This window comes from Balaenoptera borealis (genome assembly GCF_965194805.1).
Source record: "Balaenoptera borealis genome assembly, chromosome: 11".
Lineage (NCBI taxonomy): Eukaryota > Metazoa > Chordata > Mammalia > Artiodactyla > Balaenopteridae > Balaenoptera > Balaenoptera borealis.
Window position 1 is genome coordinate 5904412 of NC_138868.1, and position 20708 is coordinate 5925119.

The window sequence follows — 20708 nt, forward strand, 5'->3', positions numbered from 1 at the left end:
CATAGGTGGGGGCCAGCCCCAAGGCCAGAGTGCTGTGCGCTGGGCGGCCCCCGACTTCTCTGCCCTCGGCCGGGAAGGGGCAGCTCCGAGACGCAGTGCTGCCTTCCTGCACCTCCACCTCCGGGGCCTGGCTCCTCCGAGCCTGGTTTACCACAGAATATTTTTAGCTGACAGTTCCTGCTCACAGCTGCGTGTTCACCCTTAAATATTTTATTGAGTTCCTTTTTATCGAACACGGGCCTGTGTCCCTTAGACGCGGAAATACGGTGCAGCGTTTGTCCCAAGCCCCCCGGGCTGTCCCTCCCGCTCCCCATCTCCCTGACCTGTGCCGCACGTGGGTCCCCTGCCCCGGGCGCAGGCTCTCCCTCCCCCTCCACAGATGTTCACGCCCCAAGCCCCTGTCCCCGTGCCGTGGCCCCCCTGCCCGCATCGGATCGTTTGGAGCCCCCGTGCGTCCCCATGAGCCGCCTCTCTGACCCTCGCTCCGCTTCCCCTCCTGGGCCCGTGGGCTCCTGTGTGTCTCCCTGCATCTGGCCTGGCTCCCTGTTCCTAGTGTTAATCATCCGCTCGCTGGCTCCTCCCATCTGGAAGGCAGGGAAGGTGGGGGGACACCGTGCGTTAAACGCCCCCGGCCTGCCTCCGCTTGCCTTGCTCTGTCCTGCAGCATCCTTGTCACCCGTCTGTGTGCTTCCTCATTTGTTTGTCTGCCCCCTTCGCCCAGCAGGCTGGGAGCCCCTTGCGAGCAGGGGGTCTGTTTTAGCTGCTCTGTCCCCACTACCTGGCACGAGGTGGGCACACGTGCTGTGGAATGAATGAGTGAACAAATGAATGAACCTGAAAAGCAAGAGGGTTGGTCAGGCGGGCGGGGTGGCAGGTCGGTGGGATCTGGCCTGCTTGCCCGGTCCCTCCGTGCCCTGCAGGCTCCGCATCAGCCCTGAGTGCTAGGCGCCAAGCCCTGGAGCTGGCGGGGCACGCCCTCCCCGTCCCTTGTCCTGCCCCCTTGCTCCTCTTGGGGAGGAGGGAGTGGTGACTGTGCCCCTTCCTCCACACAGTGGGGTGCCCCTGGGTTTGCTGGCAGAAAGTAAGAACTTCACAAGCCAGAGTTGGGGTTCACCTGTGCACGGCCTTCAGCGCCCTGCCGGCCCACGCTGGCCTCTCCCGCAGGTGTTCCGGAGCGGGGAGGGCATGGGCATCCGCCTGGACAACGCCTCTGCCTTCCAAGGCGCCGTCATCTCCCCCCACTACGACTCCCTGCTGGTCAAAGTCATTGCCCACGGCAAGGACCACCCCACGGCCGCCACGAAGATGAGCAGAGCCCTTGCCGAGTTCAGAGTCCGAGGCGTGAAGGTGAGCGTCTGCAGGCCCGAGATGCCCATTGGCCTCTCGGTCAGGCCCTGTCACTTGTGTATAGCTGGAGATGGAATCACAGCCACATACTGTCTTGTCCCTGAGGCCAGCACTGCTCGAGTAGCTGTGGGCACTCCCTGGGCAGATGCTGCCGTCAGACACTCTGCAAGGCAGGAGGGGCAGAAGGACGGGGCTCTGCCCCTCGGGGATCACGCTGCCCAGCCCCCTGTGGAGGGTGGTGGCCTGGCAGACCCACTCCTCCTCCATCTGAGAGTCCCAGGGGATGCTCTTCCCGTGCTGAGGACACCGTCCCCTGCCCACTGCACATGGGGAGCTGGGTGGCTGATGGCCCCTCCGCACCGCCCTCTCCTTCTCGGCTGCTCCAGCCCTGCTGCGTCCGGGCTCGGCGCTGGGTCTGGGGCACGTGGGCAGCGCTGTCCTCTCTCAGCCCCACATCATTCCCCTCACCTGCTGACATGCTCCACGGTGTCTGGCAGGTGCTCCGAAGGTGCAGAAGCCTTTTGAAAAAGCACGTGGGAGGGAGGAGCCTGTGGGGCTCGGCCCATCTCCCGGGGTCCATGCTTTGGGGCCTCTGCACTTCTGTGAGGAGCCTCAGGGCTCCCGTTTGGGGGGCCATTTCCTGCACACGTGGCAGAGACGCGTCGTGACGTCGTGTGCTCCACCCGCTTCTCGCTGCGGGGGCTTGGTCTCCCACCGCGGTGTCCCGGGGCTGCTTCCGGTGGGGGGCGGCCGGCGTGCAGGGGGCCCGGCCACCCCACCCCTCGCCTGCCTTCTTCTGTTACTGTGTTGTCCTGTTGGTGACCCCGGCTGGCCCCCCCGTGGTTGTGCCCCTGGGCCATAGGACCCTCCACCTGTCCTACGGGCTGGAGGGCTCCTGAGCACCCACTGCCTTAGAGCTGGAAGGTGGAGAAGGGAGACCAGGGCCATGGGGGCCGTGAAGGGGCCGAGGAAGGTAGGAGGCCGACAGCAGGTTGGGGCACCAGCGTCCTGCCCAAATGTGCACCTGGGCCAGGCCACTGGCCCTGCCAACCCTGCGCTGCAGCCCTGCAGGCCACCTACCCTTCCCCCCCACCCCCACCCCGTGCCTTCTCCACCCTCTCTCCGCGGCCCCTGGCAGGGCTCACGCTCTCCTGCTCTTCTCTGTTGAAGACCTTGTTTCATTTTATTTAAACCAGGATCTCTTGGGCCACATCCAGGTATGTGTTCTGGGGCTGGGCGGGCAGGCACACGTGTGTGTCGATGCCATGCACACATACAAGTGTGTGAGCTCGGCCTGCCACGTGTGTACGCACGCACCTTATCGCGCCAACTCTCACTGGGCCGCCATCAGGGCCACAGTGGGTCCCCTTAGGCAGCAAGGGCCACACACCCCTCAGCACAGGTGCAGCACTGCGGGCCTGGGGTGCCACGCCCACCCTCCGCACCGGGACCGGGGCACCTGCATGTCCTCAAAGCACTGGGTGCACGGGCCACGCCACACGTGCCCGGAAGTGTGTTTGGAGCACTGATTCCTCCCAGCTGATGCCCAGGAGCAGTGGTTGTTTGAAGGCTGGAGGAGGCCTGTCTGGGCCAGAGGCTGGCAGGGACCTGGGCCTGGCGGAGGCAGGGCAGGGCAGGTGCCCCATGACTGTGGCTCCTTGAGGTGGGGACTAGAGCAGTGGCCATGTGGGCGTGGTCCCCCTTGGTGTTTGCCCCTGGGTGTCCAGCAAGAGCAAAGCCACGAGGGGCGTCAGTGGAGCAGCTGAGAACCAAGATCTTGCTCAGGGCCTGCATCCCTGACAGGACCCTTCTAGGGGGGTCCCAGACTGAGCAGCGCAATGGGATTCCAAGTCCCTTTCCAATCCCTTTGGGATGACATTTTATACATCCAGAAGGTGCCCTGGCCGATGGTGAATAAGGTTGTCACCCACGGGAGCCAACGGGGACTTCCTTATTGAGTTGCTAAGAAGAACGTTACCAGCCCAGGTCCCTTTGCCCAGAAGGGCTGCACCGCCTCCCACCTGCTCCCTTTGCTGCCCTGTGCACTGTAACGCCCGTGCCAGGTAAGGGCGAGACATCCTGCCCATGTGCTGTCAGGAAGGGGCGTTCCCTGCGCTCAGATGTGGGCACAGAGCACAGAGGCGATGGGCCCCACAGCACTCCAGGGTCCGAGGGCACCCCAGGCTGGCTGGGCCTCCACGGGGCTGGTAGCCCCAGCGCTGACCCCGTCTTGTTTGTGCCTCCACTGGCCCGGAGTCCCCCCCCTCTCTTTTCAGGGAACCTAGCAGGGCGAGACCAGAGACTAGCACTGAGGTGACCCCAGTAATTTTATTATAAAGAAAAACAAGACTTGCACTTGGTGGCTGCAGCCCCTGCCTCGGAGGCCGTGAGCACCTGTCACAGGGACCTGTCCCGTTCTGCCCGACTGGAGGCCAGAACCAGGGAGAGGGCCCCCTGTCCTGCCCAAGGGACCCAGGGTAAAGCCAGGAAGGACTTTCAGGCAGTGCTGACCCACCGGGCCAGGAGGCTGCCCACCCCACACCCTCTGCCGCCCACCCCGGGCTGGCTCCCTTGCCATCACACCACACTCTCTTCCAGCCGCTCGGCACTGCCCCCCATGCCCCGGCACCCGGCCCCGAGCAGCCCCCCGTGCACAGAGTGGCTCCGTCGGGCCCAGGCCCCTCCGAGGCGCCTGGCGTACCCGTAGCACCCGCCCGTGTCTCCCAGGTCCAAGGAGCAGCTGCGCTGGGGGCGAGGCGGGGGGCTCCGCGGTGGGTGCGTCTTGGGTGTGGGGCTGGGGCCCCCGTTGGTCTGGGATTGGACATGGCTGAGCTTGAGGGGGAGGCGGCCATTCCCGGCCCCCCGGCCCCGAACCAGCAAGGCCACAGTGAAGACCAGTAAGGCAGCCACCAGCACCCCCCCGACAGCCACGGTCAGGGTCCCGCCCAGCACGTGGGCCTGCAGGGCGTGGCACAGGGGCGTGGCTGGCAGCGTGGAAAAGTGGGCACAGCCCAGCAGCCTAGTGGCTGTGAGGTCGGAAGGCCCAGTGGCAGGTGACAGGGCCAGCAGACAGAGGTCATAGTCGGCACCCGGGACCAGGTGTTTCAGCAGGAAGTGGTGGCTGGAGGCTGGGACGATCCTGCGGGCAAGGGCAGGCGGTCAGAGCGCAGGCACGGGGGCCCAGGCCCCAGCCCACCCCCCACCAGCCTCACCACGCGCCCCCAGGTCCCAGCTCTGAACACTCCCTTCCCCAGGACCACACGGGCCTGTGTGTTCACTGAAGAAGGCAGAGAAAACAAGACAGGCGCGTGTGGCCCTGGAGCCGGTTGTCAGGGGCCAGAGAGGTGTGCACGTTGACACCCGGGCCCAGGGCTGGCCTCGAGGCGGTGGAGAATCACATGCCAGGTGCACAAACAACATGAGTGTTCGGGCCAAGCCCACGAGCTTAAATGCAGACGGATGCCAATACCCGAGGCCTCACCCGCTCTGCCACACCTGAGGCCTCCCCCTCCCCTCCCCCTGCAGCCCCCACTCGGCCCAGGCAGCTCAGAAGCTGAGGAGGGGTGTGTGGAAGCCCCGAGGAGAGAGAAGGAGCAGGAGAGGTGGCCAAGCCCCTAGGGGTGGAGCAGGGCTCAGAGGAGGGCTGCTGGGGGTGACGCTGGGGGCCACGGACTACAAAGCGCCTCCTCACCGGTACATGAGGGTCTCGTCCTCGCTGCTGTTGTACTGGATTTGGAACATCCACACAGGGTCCGCCGGCCGCCCTGGCCCCCAGCTCACTAGCCCCGAGGTGGCGGTCACCTCCGTCACCTGCACGGCTGGCTCAGACTCCAGCGTCCCCTCGCCCTCGGCAGCAGTGCGGGCTGAGGCGGCGATGTCCGAGGGCCCCGGGCGGGCCCCCTCGGTACTGCCGTTCCCTCCGTGGGGTAAGGCCAGCACCCGTAGTTCTACCTGGGCTGTGGCCTCGCCAGCAGGGTTGGTGGCAATGCAGGTGTAGCCCCCCGCGTCCGCGGAACCCGTCACCCCAATCTCCAGGGTCCCGTTGGGAAAAGCCCGGGCTCGGGAGGAGTTGCCGACCAGCCGGTCGTCAGGGCCGACCCAGTGCATGGTGGGCGCAGGGTCGCCGAGGGCCCGGCACCGCAGTGTGGCCCGCTGGCCCTCCAGCACCCAGAGGCGCTGCGTGTGGCGGGCAATGAGGGGCGGCTCACAGGAGAACTCGCCCTCGGGCACCGCCCAGAAGTAGCGGCCGGCCAGGCCAGGCGGGGAGGCGCACGTCTCCAGGTCGTCGGGCCGGGCGAGCCGCCGCAGCCACAGCAGTTCGCAGTTGCAGTGCAGGGGGTTCCCACTGAAGCTCAGCACCAGCGGGGCAGGCGAGGCCTCGGCGTTGCGCCCCCGGGAGAAGAGCGGGTCGGGCGCCAGCGTGGCCAGGCGGTTGGAGGTGAGGTCAAGGCGGGAGAGCTGGCCGAGTTGCGCAAAGGCGCCCGGGGGCACTGCGTCGATGAGGTTGTGGTCCAGGTTGAGGGTGTGCAGGGCAGGCATGGCGCCGATGCCGGCCCAGGGCGCCTGCCGCAGGTTGTTGTAGGACAGGTCCAGGTCCTCCAGGCTGTCCAGGAAGTCGTCGAAGGCCCCCGGCGCGATGCGGCCCAGCTGGTTGCCGCTGAGGATGAGGTGCTGCAGGTTGACGGGGCCCCGCAGGCTGCCGGTGCCCAGCTCCACCAGCCTGTTGCCATCCAAGTGCAGGGAGCGCAGGCTCTCCAGGTCCCCGAAGGCGCGGGCCCCGATGCGGGTGATGGCGTTGCGGGACAGCGTCAGGTCCACCAGCCCCGTCATGTTGCGGAAGTCTGGCGGCCCTAAGGCCTGGATGAAGTTGTCAGCCAGCCGCAGCTCCACTGTGCGCCGGTCCACGTTGGGCGGCACGAACAGCAGGCCTCGGTGGGCACAGAGGGTGCTGAGCGACTCGGACAGGTTCTGGCAGACGCAGGGCAGTGGGCAGGCGGCCGCTCCACTGGCCAGCAGCAGCAGCAGGAGCGGCGGGGCCATGGTGAGCGCCCTGTAGGGAAGGGTCACAGCCCAGGCACAGGTGGGTCTGGCACAGGTGCCCACTTGCCTCAAGACCCAGTCTCATGGGCCAGCCTCAAGAGCCTGGCCTGGGGGTGGGGACAGAGTCAGAGGCCCAAGGGGTCCCCCAAGGCTGAGAGAAAGCTGGAGCCTGCAGGGCCAGGGCCCCCAGAGTAAAGGTCACATTTCCCAAGCAGTTAGGGGGAGTCCGGGCTCTGGGGACAAGGAGAAGCTTGAGGCAGGAAGCGGAGGTGGCCATGAGAGCAGGGAGGGTCCCGGAACTTCCTTTCCCTGGCGTCCCCTGGAACCTCCGGCATCCCTTCGGCGCCATCCCCTCCCCCGCCTGCTAAGATGCCCCTCCCCAACCCCTCCCGTGGCCCCTTGCCCCTCCCTGACCAACCCCCAGTCTGTCCCCCGCGGCCCCCTCACCTGGTGTCCGTAGCTCAGGGGGCGCGGGCCGGCCTCCCCGTGGGCCCGGCCGGCCCCTGCTGACTCCAGGCGGCTCTCCCGCGGGGGTGAGGCCCGGGGAAGACCAGCCGCCCTCCGCACGCCTTCCGGCCCATGGCGCTCGGGCCCGCGGCCCCGGCTCACTCGGTTCCCGGCACCTTTTCCGCGGCGCGGCGCGGCGGCGGCGGCGGCGGCGGCGGCAGCGGCAGCAGCAGCGGCGGCGGCAGCGGCGGCAGTAGCACCAGTAGCAGCACTGACAGGCAGGGGGGTGCGCGCCAACGAGCACGCGCACCGTGGACACGCACGTGGAGAGCGGACGTGGAGGGGCGCGCGGGTATCCACCGGGGCCCAGGCCGGCTCCCGAGGTCACCCGGATACGCGGCCACTGCAGGGCCCACGGGTGGCTCCTGGTCACGCCCGAGGCCCGGGCCGGCGCGGACCCGCCGCGCAGCCCCCTGGCGCCGCCGCAGTGCACTCACCCTGGCACAGGCGCGCGCGCCCCCGGCCACCCTGGCGCCCCTGCATCCTGCACCGCACTGGCGCCTGCTGCCGCTGCGCGAACCGTCACTCTGCAGACAGCCAGACAAAGCGCCAGCTCGCGGGCCCCTTCACCATCTCCCAGAGACGAGAGTCTTTGTCACATGTCGCTGGGCACCCTCCCGAACACACCCACACATGCCCACACACCCACACGTCCCCACACCCACAGGCAGGGCCTGGTGCAAACCCGCACTGTTGCTGGGACCCTTGCATTCACAGACACACGCTGAAGGTCATAACCGTTCTGCATCGCCAAGTCACGTGGAGGGTCCCCAACAGGCACGGGCCCTGCGTGGGGAGGGGAGGGTTTGGGGCGATGCCCCCCCTCCCCCTCCTCCTCCCCCCACCCCCAGGCAGGGCTCCCGCGGGGTGGGGCCGAGAGGGCTCGGCCTTGGGTCTGGCGCCGTGCTCCGCCCCCGCTGCCGGCCCCTCCCTCCTCCTTCCGGGGCTCCCCGCCCTGCCTGGTGCGCTCCGGAGCCAACCGGTCTCCGCCTCCGGCCCAATTGGTCTGCGGCGCGCGGTTCCCAGCAGGCCGACGGTGGCACGCTGTTTGAAGCTGTGCGTCAGTGGTCCTGGCTGTGCCGGCAGCCCCTCCGTCCAGCTTCTGCCCCTACCGGGCCATTTCCCTGGAAGAGTGGCCCGGGACGAGCTCGGCTTAGACGGCTCAGCTGAGAAGGGGCTCCCGGGGTGTGTGTGTTAGTGGTGGGCGGGGTGGGGGGGGCGTGAGTTCCCTGCTTTCTACCTCTGAGATCCGGGGCTTGGGTGGGAGCGCTGAGGGCTGGGAACCAGGTCGGGCACTCTGGTCTTTTGTCTTGGCTGCCCAGATGGGAAACAAGGCAAGTCACTACCTCCCCCAAGTATTTCCTGGCCTTCAGGCTACTCAGATCCTTTCCCTTCCCTCAGGGAAACAGAACTCTAATCCTGCCTCGTGCACCAGGTAACCTTGGGCAAGTTTTTTAACCACTGAGACAATTTTCTTATCTAGGCCAAAGAGTATTAATTTTATGTGCTTCATAGGGCTGAGAGAAGAAATGAAGCAGCCTGTGAGGGGCTGAGCCACCTGGCCGCTGGAAGCCATTCTTACCGTTGCCACTCCCCCGGCCTCGGCTATTGCATTTGTAAAATGAAGGCACTGGATCCTAGCCCAGGTCAACTCTTGCTCAGTGGCATTAGATAGCCCCTTGTTCCTCTTCTCCCTATCAGAAATGTTTTCATTCACTCTAAACGTACGTGTTTACTGGCATCCATCGTGTGCCACTCTGTGCAGGGAGCTGGGGTACATCAGGAACCAGATGGGCCTGGTTCCTATCCCCATGGAGTACAGTTGGGATGACAGAGCCTCCGAAAATTACAAAGGGGGAGGGGTCTACAAAAGGGACATGCAGGGTGGGACAGGGGAGGCCTCTTAGGATCCTTCCCACCCCTAGGTGGCTCTAGGTTCTTTAGATGGTTTAACTGGTTTCTTCATCTCAAATGCCATGCCTTGGCACAGTTGAAATGTCCCCATCTCTTTAAGAGGAGCATTGACTAGTCTCAGGGGCAGACAGGCAGACTGGTCACACCAGACAGGCACGAGGCAATGTCGGCTGGGCCCCACTCTGCAGTGGCCGCCAGTGGGATGCTGGCTGGGGAGGCACCCTTCCCATTCCGGGCCTCCAGGTGATAGGAGTCCTGGGGGAACAGGTAGAATCTCTCACAGTAGCAACAGGGCCCAGCAGCTCATGCTGGGCCTGGAGACCCTACTGAAGGTGCCAACAGAGATCACGAATGGGTGACACATGGAGCTGCCTTCTCTGAAGTAACAGCCAGGCTGTAGCCATATGGTCATAGGCATACGTACACTGGAATCCCTTCCACTTGCAGTCATGGGGCATCTCTCACAGCGCTGGCTCCCAGGCCCCCATGTGGCCTCTAGGTTGGACTTTACCCTGCCCTAGCGTCATTCTATCACCCAGCTGTTTAACGAGCAGAACTGGGGGCCCTTGTGCACAAAGCACAGGGGCACCGGTCCCTCAGACAGCACCCATGCTCCCGGGCATGTGAGGAATACAGACAAGCAAAAGATGATGAGGCTGAGGGAGGAACTTTCCAACAGCTGATCCCATGGAGTCCTAGAAAGGGAGCATCCAGCTCCACCATGAGGGTGGGGGATGAGGACAAAGAAGGTCTTTGAGTTCAGACTTCCAGGAAGAGCTTACCAGGCACGTGTGGAAGTGTGAGAGCACAAGGCAAGATTGGTGTGGCTAGCGGTGGCCATGATGAGGAAGCCCGGCAGAAGGCATGGCCTGAGGACAGGGGTCACAGAGTCTAGAGATGGCTGTGGTAGAGTCGTCTGGCTTGACCAGTGGCACAGGAGTGGTGGGTGAGGATGATTTTAGCGGAGGTTTTGGTAACTGGGTAGATGGTGAGACATCCAGCAGAAGGCAGAGGACTGGGTAAGAGAAGCTGATTTTGGACCTAATGAGCTTGTATGAGGGACACACAAGGACAGGTGCCCAGGAGGCATTTCCACTTTGTGTCTGGAGCTGGAGGCCCAGGACAAGGCCACCCAGAGAGAGTGTGCTGTGTGGGAAGAGGCCCAGTGACAGCCCTGAGAACTCCATCCTGCAGGGATGGGAGGAGCCCCCAGTGGGGACCAGGGAGGAGAAGGAGGGGAGCAAGATGTCTTGGAAGCCCAGGGAGAGAACATCCCGGTGGGAGCTGTTAGCAGGAGAAGGCTGGGAAGGTGCACCCTTAACTGGAAGGAGAGGCCACAGGGAGACTATCAGGGCATGGCCGTGTGCTGTGTGTGGCGGGGAGGGTGCTGGAGGCAGGAGCCTCTTTGAAGAGGTGCAGCTAGCAGGGCCAGAAGGGGGCTGCTTTATGCCCCACCGCTGTGGGGAAGGCCGAATCCATCTTCTTGGCTGTGGGATGGGAGGAGGTGCTTATTTCCAGATCCCTGAGGAAGGAGGAGGTGGGGCTCAGCACATGCTCCAGGGCAAGCAAGGAGGGCAGGACGGGCTCAGGCCCCTCACGGCTTAGGGGACTCTGCCAGAACGGGGGTGGGGCTGGTGAGGAGATGGGGAGACGCCACTCCACAGGGAGCCTTGAACCTCAGCATGGTGCCCTGGGAAACTTGGGCAGCTGTGCTAGCCTAGGGTGGCACTTTTAGCCTCTCCTGTCCCTGTCTGTGCTGCACGGTGACACCCTCCCACCCGCCTCTGTCCTGCAGACCAACATCCCCTTCCTGCAGAATGTGCTCAACAACCAGCAGTTCCTGGCAGGCACCGTGGACACCCAGTTCATCGATGAGAACCCGGAGCTATTCCAGCTGCGGCCTGCACAGAACCGGGCCCAGAAGCTGCTGCACTACCTTGGTCCGGCCCCGAGACTGCCCTTCTCTCCCCTCCCAAATGCCTTGCTTCTGGCCCCCTGCCCAGAGAGCTTCCTAGCAGCCCCTGCCTCTGTCCTCAGTCTGGTCCTGCACCTTCTTCCTTTGCTTCACCCTCCCACCCCGCCCACCTTCCTTGCTCCTGATCTTAGAGGCCCCCTTTCCCATCCATGTGGCCGTCACTAGGTCCCCACTGCCTGGACCCAGGAGGCCCTGGCTTTGGAGAGGACAGGGGCCAGCTGGAAGACCAGGGATCCTGGAGGAATCCCCCCATCCCTGAGCCCAGCGACTCTCACTCTGCCCTCAACTCAGGCTCTGCCCAGCCTGCCCTGACCCACTGCCCACTCTCTCCCCAGGACATGTCATGGTGAACGGCCCAACCACCCCGATCCCCGTCAAGGCCAGCCCCAGCCCCACGGACCCTATTGTCCCTGTGGTGCCGATAGGTAGGTGAGATTCATTCTGCCACCTCGTAGGGGAGACAAAGAGGAGGCTGCCCCCTGCAGAATGGGTGCTAACGCCCCAGTCTGCCCTAGGCCTGCCCCCAGCTGGTTTCAGAGACATCCTGCTGCGGGAGGGTCCCGAGGGCTTTGCTCGAGCAGTGAGGAACCACCAGGGGCTGCTGCTGATGGACACGACCTTCAGGGACGCCCACCAGTCACTGCTGGCCACGCGTGTGCGAACCCACGATCTCAAAAAGATCTCCCCCTATGTTGCCCACAACTTCAGCAAACTCTTCAGCATAGAGAACTGGGGAGGTAGGCTGGAGGAGGAATGGGATGGGATGTGGGACAGTGCATGGAAGGAATGTGGTATCCACAGTACAGGCAGGCCACTCGGGCTCTCCAGGAATAGCTACAGATGTTAACACTGGGAACGAGTGAGAACTGAACAAGGCACAGCATTCATGTGTTTAGCAAACAGTGACTGGTGCCCATTCTAGCCAGTCCTGGTGCTGGGCATGAGATCGCAGAGCTGAGACCCAGGCAGCTCAGGGTCAGAGAGGAGATGCCCGCCTGTTAATTATAGCACAGAGAATATGGGGTGAGGGCTGTGAAAGTGGATGCAGAGAGGACACAGTAAACCTGAGCTGTCCCAAGAGATCAGCAAAGGAAAAAGTCTGCAGGGATCGTGGCTGGGATGCGAGGGATGCTGAAGATGAGCAGGCCTGGTGTTAGGGCCAGAGGCTCAGGCTGCAGAGCTGCAGGGCATGGTGGGGTCCCCAGGACGTTTCAGGGTTGACCTGGGCCTCTTGGTCCCTGTGCAGGAGCCACATTTGATGTTGCGATGCGCTTCCTGTACGAGTGCCCTTGGCGGCGGCTGCAGGAGCTCCGGGAGCTCGTCCCCAATATCCCGTTCCAGATGCTGCTGCGGGGGGCCAATGCCGTGGGCTACACCAACTACCCCGACAATGTGGTTTTCAAGTGAGCCTGGGGTGGGGTGGGCAGACACTGCACGATGTGGCCCAGTAGGTGCCAGGCCACAATGCAATGGCCTGCGCTCCCCACAGCAGGCTTGAAACCAAGTCTCTCGGTAGCTGTACCCAGCAAGGGCTGCAAGTTACAGTCAGAGAACTGGGAGGGCTTCCAGTGGAGGCCCCAGGAGGGCAGGTGACTTGTCCCAGGCCACGTGGTGTAGAGCTGGGGCTGAAACCCAGGCCTGTCTCCCTCAGCCTGCCATTCGTTTGCAAAGCAGAATCCCCAGCAGATTCTTCGAACTTGGGCAGACTGAGCTGCACTGCATGCGACTAGCACAGGACAGCTCCGCTCCTTGCCAGGTGCTGCTGGGGCGACCCTGCCCAGCCTAGGTTGCCCTGGAGAGGCCTTGTCCACGCTATGGACATACTGTGGTGGCCCCTGGCTCTGTGGGTGCCACGCCCCCTGCCGGACCCGACCCTCAGATCTTATTCCCCAGGGGCTGCAAGTGGGCCAGGAGGCAGAAAAGGATGTGCTGCAGGGAGTAGGATGGCGCTAACCCCTGAGCTCTCCTACCCACTCAGGTTCTGTGAGGTGGCCAAGGAGAATGGCATGGATGTCTTCCGGGTCTTTGACTCCCTCAACTACCTGCCCAACCTGCTGCTGGGCATGGAGGCGGCGGGCAGTGCCGGTGGTGTGGTGGAGGCCGCCATCTCCTACACGGGTGACGTGGCCGACCCCAGCCGTACCAAATACTCGCTGCAGTACTACATGGGTTTGGCTGAAGAGCTGGTGCGAGCTGGCACCCACATCCTGTGCATCAAGGTGCCTGGGCCCAGCCCACCCCCAGGAGTCTCCCCACCATGTCCCTCATCCCCCCCCATGTCACGCCCCCTCCTCACCATCTTTCTCTTTCTCCTCCTCTCTTCCCTTAGGACATGGCAGGGCTGCTGAAGCCAATGGCCTGCACCATGCTGGTCACCTCCCTCCGAGACCGCTTCCCTGACCTCCCACTGCACATCCACACCCACGACACATCAGGGGCGGGCGTAGCAGCCATGCTGGCCTGTGCCCATGCTGGCGCTGATGTGGTAGACGTGGCAGCTGACTCCATGTCTGGAATGACTTCACAGCCCAGCATGGGGGCCCTGGTGGCCTGTACCCGAGGGACTCCCCTGGACACAGGTAGGAACGGCAGCAGCCCAAGGCCATTCCCCTCTCAGAACTGCAGCCCTCACCAGTCCCAGCAGAGTTGGGCGTATCCTAGAATCCAGATGCTCTGGCCTGGCCTGGTCTTGCCTTCTATCAGCCACGTCTGCGATGTGGCCTGACCTAGCCCTGGGGTCCTGGCAGGAGCATCTGGAAGCTCAGCACATTTCCAAGCTCTCTCTGCCTCTGGCCTCCCTGCAGGGGTGCCCCTGGACCGTGTGTTTGACTACAGTGAGTACTGGGAGGGGGCCCGGGGACTGTATGCGGCCTTTGACTGCACAGCCACCATGAAGTCTGGCAACTCTGATGTGTATGAGAACGAGATCCCAGGCGGCCAGTACACCAACCTGCACTTCCAAGCATACAGCATGGGGCTCGGCTCCAAGTTCAAGGAGGTCAAGAAGGCCTATGTGGAGGCCAACCAGATGCTGGGCGACCTCATCAAGGTGAGCCAGGCCCAGTGCTCTTACCCCTGCCTCTGGGCCTCTATACGGTGCCTGGCACCCTAACCCAGGGGTCCCCTCTCCTCAGGTAACCCCCTCCTCCAAGATCGTGGGGGACCTGGCCCAGTTTATGGTGCAGAATGGGCTGAGCCGGGCAGAGGCCGAAGCTCAGGCAGAAGAGCTGTCCTTCCCCCGCTCAGTGGTGGAGTTCCTGCAGGGGTACATTGGCATCCCCCACGGGGGGTTCCCTGAGCCCCTTCGCTCCAAGGTAAGGAAGGCCCAGCACAACCTGGTGGGGCGGAGGGGAGTCCAGCAATCAGGCCTGACCCTCTGCTTTGCACCCCAGGTGCTAAAGGACCTGCCAAGGGTGGAGGGACGGCCCGGAGCCTCCCTCCCTCCCCTGGATCTGCAGGCGCTGGAGAAGGAGCTGATAGAACGGCATGGGGAGGAGGTGACCCCGGAGGATGTACTCTCAGCGGCCATGTACCCCGACGTCTTTGCCCACTTCAAGGACTTCACTGCCACCTTTGGCCCCCTGGACAGCCTCAATACCCGCCTCTTCCTGCAGGGACCGAAAATTGCAGAGGAGTTTGAGGTCAGTAGCTCTGGCACCCATCTGCACTCCACCGCAGGACTCCTGCTATCCCTAAGGACCCCAGCACATCTAGAGTGCCAGGCTTTGGCTTGGCCGTCACCCGGCCTCGTGAGCTGTGGGTTCACAAAGTACCCCTAAGAGACCAGGGAGCTAGGCCTTTACAAGTGAGGAGCTGAGACCCAGGGAGGGGGGACTTGCCTGGGATTGGGTCAGGAGGCTGCCCTCCCCCCACCTGCCCCCACCCCAGCTCTAAGCCTCCACACCCTCCCTGCAGGTGGAGCTGGAGCGAGGCAAGACGCTGCACATCAAAGCCCTGGCCATAAGTGACCTGAACCGGGCCGGCCAGAGGCAGGTCTTCTTCGAGCTCAATGGACAGCTGCGATCCATTCTGGTCAAGGATACTCAGGCCATGAAGGTAGAGCACCCCCCAGGGCCAGCCAGGCGGTGAGGATGGCCAGGGCCTGGTGTCTCACATCCTCTCCCCTGTCTGCAGGAGATGCACTTCCACCCCAAGGCCCTGAAGGACGTGAAGGGCCAGATTGGGGCACCCATGCCTGGGAAGGTGATAGACATCAAGGTGGCAGCAGGGGCCAAGGTGACCAAGGGCCAGCCTCTGTGTGTGCTCAGTGCCATGAAGATGGAGACTGTAGTGACTTCGCCCATGGAGGGCACTGTCCGCAAGGTCCACGTGACTACAGACATGACACTGGAGGGTGACGACCTCATCCTGGAGATTGAGTGATCTTGCCCCGGACTGGCAGCCTGGCCATCCCCACCCAAAGCCTTCAAGATGCTGCGCTGCCAGGGCGGGCCCAGGCCAGCCAGTGCCCGAGGGCAGGAAGGCCGGGCCCTGGAGCTCCTGTCCTCAGCTGTTTGTGGCAGGAGAGACACTGCCTGTGGTGGCCCATGCCTTTCCTCCTGCCCTCTGTCCTTTCCCTGCCGGTGGACAGTCGCTCATATACTCATCCCTTGCCAAACAAGGGTCCCCTACTTGCTGGAGACTACAGGTGGGGGTGCAGGCAGGCCTGGGACCCAGGGGAGCAGACTTAGGGGCCCTGCCTCCTGCAGGGGAAACCTAAGTCCCAGGTCTGAGAACTTCGCTCAATAAAACTGGCTTTCCCCTTCCCTCCATTCTGGGTCCTGTGCAGCCCACCCCACCCTAGTGCCACACAGCAGAGGGGCAGGGCTGCCTCTTGGACTCCCCCATGGGCAGGGGGGCGGTCAATTGTATCTCCCTCCTAGGAGGGTAGTGAGGATGACAACAGTGGCCCTGGTTTTAAGTCACTACTAAGTGCCTATTGTATACACACCCCAAACAGGACTAGCTAGTTGTCACTGAGAGCTTGGGCTGGGGAAGGGGTTGTTCCAAGCACTTAACACCTATTAACTCAACACCTATTAACACTTTCACCCATTTTATAGACACAGAAATGGAGTCATAGGCAGGTTAAATAACTTGTCCAGGACCCGACAGCTAGTTAAGAGGCAGAGAGAGTTCAAACCCAGGCTGCTGGTGAACTTGCTTCTCAACTACACTGCTTTATTTTCTAAGCTGGGACCAACCCACCACCCTATTCAGAACTAGATGCAAACAGACACCACTTTCTAGAGGCAGACGAGACCCTTGGGTGTGGGAACCTCTGGGTGTGGATTTTGGTGGGAGGTTAGGAGCACTGGACTGAGTCCCAGGATCTAATCCTGCCCGACCCCCTGCCCCTCAAACAGCCCTCGGGAGAGTCCTAATTCTGCCCTGCAGTTCCCTCACCTGTGGGGTGGGACAGCAACCCTGCCCATGTCACTGCACTGCTGCCCACTGCACAGGGGAGGTAAGGATGGTGAGTAAAGAGAAAGGCAGGGGGGGCCCTGGGCAGTTCCTGAGCAGGAGCATAAGGCAGAGGAGGGACAGAGCCCAGACCCCCTGACCCTCAGGGGACCAGGCAGGAAGTACATCCCAGCACCCTGCCAGCCTAGTGCTCTCAGCGTACTCACCTAACCTTTGGTATGGTCCTGGGCCACCTCCTCTCTGGACTCCCAGATCCCAAATGTACCCTCTAAAACCAGCCTGTGCTCAATTCCTTGGCTTCCCTGACAGCTGCTACACATGCTGGGGGAGAGGAAAGCTCTCCAGCGAGGTAGGTATGTGACTGTCACAATGCCCTTTTAGATCCAGATATACTTTAGTCACAGCCAACCTGGGGGAGCTGTGGGTAGTGACTGCACATCGGTTTCCTTTCCTTTGACCACCAGCCTCAGGGAAGGGGACTTGGGACAACCTCCTTGAGTCTGGAATGGGACCTAAACGGATAACATTAAGAATGTTTAAAAAAAAAAGCGGGAGGGGGGGGGGTGTCCTAGGGGCAGCGAAATTAGACTATAAGAACCATTCCAAAAACACGAGGAAGAGCAGGTAAAATACTACCAAGTTCTAGAAAGAACCCTGAGTTAGTGTTGCTTGGCAGGGTTGCTTATGCTCGCTGGACCTTTGTTCTGGGTTCCTCCAGGGACCAAACAACTGGCACGGTGGCAGAGGTCTGAAGTGGAGAGAGCCAAAAAAGCCTCCCAGGTGACTGAGCTTCCAGTTTCGACTTATTTCCTCTTGTGTAATGTGAGGCTGGTAGACTTCGGGGAGGTCCTGGTGGAAGGCCCACAGTGGACTCCCCCACCCTCTCAGAGGCTGGAGGCTCCGTCACTGGGGTCAAGGCCCTGGGTTCTACTCTGATCCTGGTAGATAGGCACAGGCCCCAGGATGAGCTGGGCCCACACCTGGTACCTAGTCCCAGGCCCACCTGTGCTAGGACTTGGGGCCTTGCTCAGGAAGGAGAAAGCTGCAGACCCAGGGCAACCACGGGCTCCTATCCTGTCTGGTACTTCAGGGAACTATGCCTACCAGGCTTACCTGCCTAGAGGTTAGTGTTCAAGGTAGCCAGGACCAGGTGGGGGGCATATTCCCAAAACCCCAAAGAGACTATTCCCAAAGGTCCAAGGCCATGTTACCCAAGTTAAATCTCTTTAATATCCCAATACAAAGTCCTGATGCAAAAAGACAATGAGAAAACCCTGGGAAGGTGGGGGGAGGGTTTTTGTAAATTCCACCCCCGAGCAGCTTTTCAGAGGCAGGGGGGACAGAGCAGCTCAGAGAAGCAACAGTCCAAAGTGAGGAAGGGAGTGCACGGCTCCTGGGACCTGCCCCTTGTCCCCTCACTCCCGGCTGCTCCTCAACCCCCTTTCAAGAGGGGCCACATCCTTTGGATATCTACTCCTTTCTCTTGGTCCCTGGGATTCAACTAGCTCTGGCTTCAATCCCCTACAAAAATTCCTGAGTTCTCGGGGACCCCAGCCAGCTCCTCCCCTGCAGTACCCCTTGATGGGGAGGGGCTGGGAAGCCCATGAGAGTTCATAGGAGTGTGTACAGGAGCGTGGGTCAGGAGCACAGGGGAGCCTCTGAGTCCCCTGCCCGCTCCAAAAGCACACAAAGGGGAAGGCTGCCGTAGAGCTTAGGGTCCGTGAGGGGCTGGAGCAGAAGCAGGAAGAGTCCCACACCCAGGGCATAGCCTGCCAGCAGGGGCCACCTCTGCGGATGCTCCAGGGCTGCACATACGGCAGGAAAGCCCATGTAATTGCAGAAGGAGTGGCAGAGAACCGGCCCAATCAGGTGTCCTGGGGAGGGGAGACAGAGTAGCTCATGGAGCAGCCCCACCACCTCCCCGGGCCCTTCCAGGGCTAAGACCCTCAACCCCTGAAACAGATCACTGCCCCACCCATCCACCCACACACCACAGCCTCTGCTTCCTGCCAGCTCTCAAACCACACCAGGCCGAGGGCCCTGGCTCAGCCTGTCTCAAGGACTGCGGTAGAAGAAACTTGTCGCTCCTAGAACAAACACAGATTCCCATTCTCCCACCCACTCCTGTGGGCCCTTGAGCCCCAGGGGACCCAAGAGACTGAGGACCAACCTGTGCGAATGAAGAGGAAAGCAGTGTAGGCACCGAAGACAGCTGTGTAGGAGAACTGGAACGCTGGAGACGGGGAGGCCTCGAGTGACCACACCTGCATGCCCTTCCTGCCCCAGCACTGCACACCCATCAGCCAGAGACATCCCCTTCCCCTGGGGGCAGTGGCTGCCTGCCCCAGTACCTAGACTGTTCTCTACACCCCAACTCCCATGGTCAGCGGCCCCTCCAATACTATAGCCCTCTGTTCCCCATTCTTCCTCCAGAGTGACTTATCAGGGACACCCTCACACACCCAACCCAGGACTGCCCCAGGCAAGCTCTCTAGGACTCACCTGCAGACAAGAAGATGCTCCCCACACTGCTCTGGCGGAAACGAAGCTGCTCAAAAATGTGGTGAAAATGGGCTGAGGAAGATGAGAACCACGTCACATTCCTCCCAGCCTGCCCTACAGGCCCTGCCCTTGCCCCAAACCCCATTCTTGGTTCCCATGCCAGGAAGATCTCAGCAGGACCAGGTTGGACAAACTCACCAACTCCAAAGAAGAGTGGGCAGGTGAACACAGCAGGGCCCAGGCCTGTGCACGGTGCTAACATGGGCAGCATGCAGGCCCGGAACACCAGCTCCTCTGTCAGGGGGGCGATCACTTGGTTCCGCAGCCAGCGCATGTCCGTGAGGCAGCGGGCCCAGGAGCGAGGGGCTAGGGAGGGGATTCAGGACAAGCAATGAGTGACTAGCTATTGAACAAAATGACCCTAGAGGCCCCAAGGGCCCCTCTGCCAAAACCTCCCCCTGGCCAAACTCAAGTTAGGCATAAATACTTGTGAGAACAGGAAAGGGTCAAATTTTCTTTATCGGACCTAGTATACAACAGTGTCTCAAGGGGACCGAAAGGGAAGGCATTAGTAGCCGAGGCAAGGTGTCCTGATTGTAAACTCTGGAAACATCAAAACTTGCCCAAAACCAGCTCTAATTTGGGAAACCAAAGGTTGAGGGAAGTAACGGCCAATGCTTTCTTGTCCACAACAAGTACTGCCTGGGGTCCCTACGGGCCTCACTGGACATCAGGAACTAACTCTTAGAGACCACCAGATATGTGCTCCCACTTTACTGATGAGGAAACAGAACATCTCATGTCTCATGTCCAGGACCCACCATAAGCGCACTGATCCCCTTACCTCATTGTCCTGGACTGCCTGTGCCTACTTTTTTCCTTGACCCTGAGGACTCACCTAGGACAACCTTCAACCCATCTGCCAGGTCACAGGAGCAATCCATAGAGAGCTGCATCAGTGGGCCCAGGAAAAGGATCTGGGGGCAGAAAAACAGGAGCGATCAAAGGAAAGGTTGAAACCATAATCCACTGCCCTTGCCCAGACATGGCTTCATGAGACTTCAAGCTTCCTGTTCTCTGCCAGGATTTCCCATAGATGCATACCCGAGGGCCCTGAGCCATCTCACAATTCTTGTCTCCCATCAGTCAAAAGCTGGATACAATCAGGATTAGAAAAAAAAGGCCACGGAAAGAAGCGTCACGCTAATAACACAGAGCAGAGAAGGAAAAATAAAGCAAGAGCACTCACCATGGTCAGCAGCAGGGGCAGCAGCGCTGCTGGAAAAATGCCCTCCAGCCTGAATCCCATCAGGGTGAGCAGGGATGTGCCTGGCTGAGCCACAGGAAAGGGGGCATCAGTCTTGCTTCCTCCCCCAATGAGCCCTGACACTTCTCGCCCGCTGCCCTCTGCCCCGCCTCCTTCGCACCTGGATGCCTGTAAGTTCCCTCCAGAGTAGCACGCAGAGGGGCGAGAGACTTGACACTACCAGGACACTGGTGAAGCGCCGCTTGATGACGGCAGGATGGTCCCTATGAAGGAGGCAGTAAGTTCAAGGGGCCCACAGCCACCTCCTGACAGAGCGGCCCCGCCCTCTGTTCGCCCAAGCTCCGCCCACAGCCCCTCCTCGTGGAGGCGCGGGTTCTGGCCGCGCGCCTGCGCGCGCGCACAGCCCCCGCACCTGGGCAGCTCGCTCTTCCAGACGTAGAGGCTGCCCACATAGGAGCAGGCGAGGCTGAGACAAGAGAACACGGACACCCAGCAGCACAAACCGGGGCCTGGACCGCCCAGAGCCGCCGACTCGGGCTGCCGCTCCGGCCGCGACACCGACAGCAGGCGAAGCCCATCCCCGCCCAGCGCCGCCATCGCGCCCGGACCCGCGGCGCGCCCCAGTGACGCGGTCCCGCCGCTGCCAGGCCCGCTCCGGCCGGAAGCGTGGGTGACGTCATCCGGCGGCGCGGGCTCCAGCCCCGCCCCCGACTCCTCCCTGACACTGAAGCA

The 20708-nt window shown here is 62.1% G+C and overlaps 3 protein-coding genes across 26 annotated transcripts in view; 1 reads left to right on the forward strand and 2 right to left on the reverse strand.

Annotated features, from left to right (window-relative positions):
* The window catches only part of PC (pyruvate carboxylase), a 105732-nt gene extending 90177 nt beyond the window's left edge, over positions 1 to 15555 (forward strand). For all 10 annotated transcript variants that reach the window (XM_082340793.1, XM_082340794.1, XM_082340795.1 and 7 more), the window contains 12 exons: positions 1165 to 1347; positions 10604 to 10748; positions 11119 to 11208; positions 11299 to 11520; positions 12030 to 12186; positions 12762 to 13002; positions 13113 to 13362; positions 13588 to 13832; positions 13918 to 14097; positions 14176 to 14424; positions 14699 to 14839; positions 14918 to 15555. In XM_082340793.1, coding sequence (XP_082196919.1) covers positions 1165 to 1347; positions 10604 to 10748; positions 11119 to 11208; positions 11299 to 11520; positions 12030 to 12186; positions 12762 to 13002; positions 13113 to 13362; positions 13588 to 13832; positions 13918 to 14097; positions 14176 to 14424; positions 14699 to 14839; positions 14918 to 15166 — 2352 coding nt within the window. In that variant the 3' untranslated portion in view covers positions 15167 to 15555. The remainder of the gene's footprint in view (positions 1 to 1164; positions 1348 to 10603; positions 10749 to 11118; positions 11209 to 11298; positions 11521 to 12029; positions 12187 to 12761; positions 13003 to 13112; positions 13363 to 13587; positions 13833 to 13917; positions 14098 to 14175; positions 14425 to 14698; positions 14840 to 14917) is intronic.
* Positions 3657 to 6975, reverse strand: LRFN4 (leucine rich repeat and fibronectin type III domain containing 4). Its single transcript, XM_082340845.1, has 3 exons — positions 6835 to 6975; positions 5039 to 6397; positions 3657 to 4486 (listed from the first exon to the last, which is right to left on the reverse strand). The coding sequence occupies exons 2-3, from the start codon at positions 6385 to 6387 to the stop codon at positions 3925 to 3927; spliced, it is 1911 nt and encodes a 636-aa protein (XP_082196971.1). The 5' UTR covers positions 6388 to 6397; positions 6835 to 6975; the 3' UTR covers positions 3657 to 3924.
* Positions 7286 to 20701, reverse strand: RCE1 (Ras converting CAAX endopeptidase 1; the record flags this gene model as incomplete). Of its 15 annotated transcripts, none has more annotated exons than XR_014231305.1 (10): positions 7286 to 7421; positions 7854 to 8018; positions 8135 to 8208; positions 18378 to 18440; positions 18710 to 18781; positions 18908 to 19075; positions 19608 to 19686; positions 19959 to 20042; positions 20137 to 20239; positions 20389 to 20701. XR_014231305.1 is itself a non-coding variant. In XM_082340867.1 (10 exons), the coding sequence occupies 10 exons, from the start codon at positions 20571 to 20573 to the stop codon at positions 7417 to 7419; spliced, it is 1053 nt and encodes a 350-aa protein (XP_082196993.1). The 15 variants fall into 15 exon arrangements, 11 of the variants coding, with proteins under 11 accessions (XP_082196993.1, XP_082196990.1, XP_082196986.1 ...); XR_014231306.1 differs by lacking the exon at positions 8135 to 8208 and adding an exon at positions 8477 to 8588 and having other exon boundaries at positions 18378 to 18495; XM_082340867.1 differs by having other exon boundaries at positions 18378 to 18495.
* Between the last annotated feature and the right edge of the window lie 7 nt (positions 20702 to 20708).